Below are 5808 nucleotides of genomic sequence, written 5' to 3'. Positions count from 1 at the left end.
AGTAGTATACTTTCATAAGTACAAATATATATAGAATAAATAACAATATTTAATAAATATTAATCTTGAAAACATTACAACGACTAGCTTGCTTTTATCTGCTTTTTTATTGTTTTCGGATTTTTAAACAATAAGCAATATGGTAGATATAGATATCTTTATATATAAATATGCTTAGGAAGTACAATGATTTTGCACAAAATTTGCTTTAGGTACAAGTTTCTTGATTTTTTATTTCCAATTTAATTTTTTTCCAATATCCAGTTTGAATTTTCTTTTAAAATCCAATTTGATGCAATGAGCGGCTAAAATGTTCGCATGGACCCCTCCTAAAAAGAGTAAAATTAATAAACATCAAGTTATTAGTAAATAAAGTTTTTTTTTTATCATTTTATTCATGCATTTTCTTACTTCAAATCAAATTCGCTGCCTTTGAGCGCCTTGATTATTGCTAGTCCTAATATTGCCCCTTGAAGAAGTAGAATATACCCGCGTTTCGTTCTCAAATACGTTTTTTCTTTCATTTCCGGTTTTATTGGACTCAAGGTTGATTCCCTTTTAAAAGTGGAAACTGTGTCCAAAAGAGCAGAATTTACCAAACGTGGGGACAGCAAATCAGCTTCGACACGTTCGCCATTAACTTTGCGGTAATTGGAGTGCAAGTCTGTTTCTCGTCGTTCCTCACGGCTGCCAATATGGCGATGTCTATCGTGGTCACGGTTTTCGATATTCCCAAACGTGTCATCTCCGTTTTGTATGTTGCGTGTTACTTCAACATCACCATAGAGCCTTTGGTCATTACGGTCCACCCTACTGTTAACTTGACTTAATTGACGGCTTCGTTCATTAGACTCAAGTTGTTCTTGGCGGTCATCGGTACGCTCTTTACTTTCCCGAGGTTTTTGTCGCTCATCAAAGCGCCCAGCTATTTCCCGTTTTTCGTACCTTCCATTAGTGTGGAAGGTGTTGAGTAGCCCTTCTTCATCGAAATGCCTATAGACTTCCCGTCTGTCTTCACGATTGTCTTCTCGTTGTTTGATGCGCTTGTCGATTTCTTGTCTCTCTTCTTGATTAATTAGCCGCTCTCGCCTTTCCTCAAGTTTTGCGGTACATGACCTAGCTTCCAGTGTCTTTTCACGATTTACAACATCGCGTACAGCTTGCTGACGGCCGTCGAGACGATTGATAATTTCATTACGCTCTTGGCTGCCAACATACGTTCTGGTTTCTTCTTCACGTGTGTCGAGACCCCTACTTTCTTGAAGCCGATCTTCACGTCTAACACCATTCAAGCCATCTTCCCTACGCTCAAAATCTTCATCAGTGCGTTCGCGGCGTGCATTGTCGTGGCGGTCATCAATACGTTTGCTGATTTCACGTCGTTCCTGCAGTGAAACGATGCTCCTTGTGCCTTCATAACGTGTCCTTAGTTCGTTGTGTTGATTGATTTGGCGCACATTATCCTGGCGTTTATACACGCGACTTCTTATTTCACGTCGTTTTTGTCGATAAGCGCTCATTCGTATATCTTCTTCACGCTCCGCACGATCCCTTTGTTCCGTTTGTTCATTTATCCTTGTGATGTGCTCGTCGATATCTCGTTGTCTGTCTTCACGTTCATCAATCATCCAGCTTATTTCACGATCTTGGCGATTAGCATGAATCTGCCTCTCTTCTTTACGTCCCCTGCGCGTTTCAAAGTGATTGCTTTCCTCTTGACGCTCGGCATGAATGTCAATATTTCTTACGTTTTCTCGTCGGCGCTCATTTAGTCGATCTTCGCGGCGTTCAGCGTTCAATTGGGATTTTTCTTGTTGTTCCAATTCGACAGCGCGCGCACTATAATGACGGCTACCGATGCGCCTGCTGATTTCTTTTCGTTCTTGGCGGTTAGCGCTGATGGGCAATTCCTCTTGCCGTCCTTCGGATTCTTCAAAGCGTCGGAATACTTTTTCACCAACGCGTTCGCTGCGGTCTCGAGCATTGTCAAGAGTTTTCGTGAGGTCGACGCTGCGTCTGCTGTTTTCACGGCGCTCTTGGCGCTCACCGCCGATCCTTCCTTCGTCTTTACGAATTTCGGGTTCATCAAAACGTCTGAATGCTTCAAGTCGCTCTTCACGGTCGTTGGTCCTCATGTGATCTTCCCGCCGTTCATCTCGATTTCCAATGTTTCCAATGCGAGTGGACTCTTGTTCACCGACGCGACCGCTCTGGTCTTCGGTATTGCGGTCATCCATGCGTCCGCTAATAGCACGCCTTTCTTGATATTTCTCCCGACCCATTCCTTCGTCTTTACGTAATGCGCGATCATCAAATCGTCTGAATATTCCAAGTCGCTCCTCACGGTTGTTGGCATTCATACGACCCTCTCGACGTTCATCTCGATTTCCATTGTGAGTGGTCTCTTCTCGACCGACGCGATCGCTCCGGTCTTCGGTATTGCGGTCATCCATGTGCTTTCTTATTTCACGTCGTTCTTGGTGTTTATCCCTGTTCCTTCCTTCGTCTTTAAGAATTTTGGGTTCATCAAAGCGTATGAATACTTCAAGTCGCTCCTCGCGGTCGTTGGCCCTCATGTGATCTTCCCGACGTTCATCTCGATTTCCAATGCTCAGAGTGTGCTCTTCATTACCTACACGATCGCACTGTTCTTCAGTATTTCGGTCATCCATGCGCCTGTTAATATCACGTTTTTCTTGATGTTTCTCTATGATCCTTTCTTCGTCTTTTTGTATTTCCCGTTCATCGAAGCGTCTGAATGCTTCAAATCGCTTTTCGGTGTCGTTGGGATTCATGCGATCTTCCCGACGGTCATCCATGCGCCTACTAATTTCACGTCTTTCTTGATATTTCTCCCTAACCATTCCTTCGTCATTATGTATTGCACGTTCATCAAAGCGTCTGAATACTTCGCGTCGCTCCTCACGGTTGTTATTATTCATGCCACCGTATTCACGTATTTCGCCGCCATTCATGCTATTTCTGATGCGCCGATCGTCCTGGCGTTCTTCCCGAGTTTCTCTACGGTCATCGGCACGCGTGCTGGTTTCTCGTCGTTCCTGACGTTTGTCGCTCATGCGTTCTTCATCTTTACGTACTTGGAGATCATCAAAACGCCGGTATGCTTTAAGTCGCTGCTTGCGGCTTTCGACGGTGATGCAATTTTCGATGTGTCGATCGCCTTCACGTTCTTCATCGTCGTCGAACTCATCTTCACCAACACGGTCGCTGTGGCCTTCAGAATTGCGAGAGATTTCCGCACGTTCGTCATTGCGTCTGCTTATTTCACGTCGTTCTTGTTGTTTCTCCCTGATATTTCTTACGTCTTTACGTACTTCGGAATTATCAAGCCGCCTATATTCTTCACGGTTGTCGGAGTTCATGTTATTTCTGAGGGGTTGATCGTCTTGACGTTCTTCATAAAGCCGGGATTCCTCACCACCAAAGTGCCTGCGGGCCTCAGAATTGCGAAGAGTTTCCCAGAGGTCATCGCTACGTCTAATTTCATGACCTTCATCTTTACGTACTTCCCGATTATCGAAACGCCTGGAAGCTTCAAGGCGCTCCTCGCGGACATTGGTATTCATACGATCTTCTCGGCGTTCAGCTCCATTTCTATTGTGGGTAAACTCGTCTTCACTTACGCGATCGCCGCGGTCGTCAGTGTTGCGGACATCCATGCGGCTGCTGATTTCGCGTCTTTCCTGATGTGTATCCTTGACCCTTCCTTCATTTTCGCGTGTTTCACGCTCATCGAAGCGCTTAGATGCTTCACGGCTACTGTCGTTCATGCTATTTCTTACACGTCTATCGTCCTGGCATTCTTGACGTTCTTTTCGAGTTTCTGTATGGACATCCATACGGCTGCTGATTTCGCGTCTTTCCTGATGTGTATCCCTGACCCTTCCTTCATTTTCGCGTGTTTCACGTTCATCGACGCGCTTAGATGCTTCACGGCTACTGTCGTTCATGCTATTTCTTACGCGTCTATCGTCCTGGCATTCTTGACGTTCTTTTCGAGTTTCTGTACAGTCATCGCTGAGGTTGCTTATTTCACGTCGTTTCTGACGTTTATCACTGATACTTTGTTCATACTTGCGTACTTCGCGATCATTAAAATGCCCGGATGCTTTCAATCGCTCCTCACGGCGGTCAGCGTTCATGCGTCGATCGTCCTGAGGCTCTTTATAGCGGCGGATATCATCTTCACCAACGCGTTCGTTGCGGTCTTCAGAGTTGCGAAGTGTTTGGGTACGGCCATCAGGGTGTCTGTTAATATCATGTCGTTCTTGACGTTTATCGCCGATCCTTCCTTCGTCCTTAAGAACTTCCCGATCATCGGAGCGCCTTCTCATGTCAGCACGTCGCTCGTTGTCTTTATTTCGTACTTCAACTTCTCTTCGTTCCTCAGATTTATCGAAGTTCGTGTTATCTTCAAGTTCTCGGCGCTCATGCCAATATACCGATTGAATTTCCCGATCTTCAATTAGTGGATTTGCCCGCTCATTTAAACGCATTACATTCTCTCGCCTTTCATTTTGAGAACTACTGCGTTCGCCGGTTATTCGACGTTCCACGCGTCCATCGTCAAAAGCTCTTGCCTCTTCATTATATCCCCGGTTGTAAGCGCGTGGGTTGTTTTCTACTACATTCGTCTCAGTGCCATCAGTGTATGCGTTGTTAACGTTAGCTCGATAAAATTTGGCTCCTCTTTCTAACGAGTGTATATCTCTATTGGAATAAAGGGTGTTTTCACTTCTTACCAAGTCATAACAATTTTCTTGTTCACAAATGTTTTTCTCAGTTTTAGTAAAATTGATGACTACCAATAAATGAATGACAGTTGCTTTCAACTGCCACGCCCTTATTCCCATTATAGCACTTAACTTTGGTTTGATTTTATTGATATAAGACGAATAAGTTTAAGTGTTTATTACTAGAATCTATGTCCTTTTCAGGCTGTTGGCTCCAACTTGAATGATTTTCCGCAGCACTTCATGCCGCTTTTATAGATAATCGTTGATGTTTCGAAATCCAAAATGTGAATCGTTTTTTCTTTTTCACTGAGCTTTATTTGAGCGCTGATTGATTTAATTTTCTTATCGCACATGTGCACCAGTGCGCCAACACCAAGCCAGTTGAAACATCTAAGTAAGCGCATAAATTATTTGAAAGGACTATAATACATACATATGTACACTTGCGACTTAAGAAAATAGCAGCATGAACATTTCCAAATCTTCATTCACTTTGTATGGAAGAAATCGAAAAATCAAATCTTTAGTAAAAATTTTAGAAAACTTTAGACTTACAAACATACATATGTATGTACATGAACATTTCCAAATCTTCATTTAGATTTGAGTTTTATGAAACTTAACACTCGATATTTTTTCGAAAACGTTTTAGAAATTAATTTACTAAGTTTGCGTTATACAATTCATATTTTTTTTCTAAATTTTAAGCAAAAGTTGGAAATAACTCTTTGAATCCAAAGAAATCTGGAACAACAAAGTAATGTAAACCAATTTCGAAAACATTTTCATGAAAATTTCGAGTTATTTACTTAGAGTTGAATTTAAGAAAACTTTACACACCTTGCATGGAAAAAATTTTGAAAAGCGAAAAAAAAAATTGTCCACAATCGTTGGGAATTTTGAGACTCCAAACTTGTACTTTGTCTGACTAAAATGAATTAGACGAAATTTCATACTTAAAGAGTTTTCTCAAACTTGTAATAAATGTTTTATAATTGTCATGACTATCTTCAAAAACTTGTCAGATTTCTTTTGAAAACGTTATCGAAAT

At 42.2% G+C, this 5808-nt stretch overlaps 1 protein-coding gene across 1 annotated transcript; it reads right to left on the bottom strand.

Moving 5' to 3' along the window:
* Window positions 1-241: 241 nt before the first annotated feature.
* LOC137251355 (trichohyalin) lies at window positions 242-4959 on the bottom strand. Its single transcript, XM_067785786.1, has 2 exons — window positions 412-4959; window positions 242-329 (listed from the first exon to the last, which is right to left on the bottom strand). The coding sequence occupies exons 1-2, from the start codon at window positions 4872-4874 to the stop codon at window positions 278-280; spliced, it is 4515 nt and encodes a 1504-aa protein (XP_067641887.1). The 5' UTR covers window positions 4875-4959; the 3' UTR covers window positions 242-277.
* Window positions 4960-5808: the final 849 nt, after the last annotated feature.

Source organism: Eurosta solidaginis, chromosome 4 (assembly GCF_040869045.1).
Source record: "Eurosta solidaginis isolate ZX-2024a chromosome 4, ASM4086904v1, whole genome shotgun sequence".
NCBI lineage: Eukaryota > Metazoa > Arthropoda > Insecta > Diptera > Tephritidae > Eurosta > Eurosta solidaginis.
The sequence above is the reverse complement of the archived record's forward strand: the minus strand, read 5'-3'. Positions and strand labels throughout refer to the sequence as shown.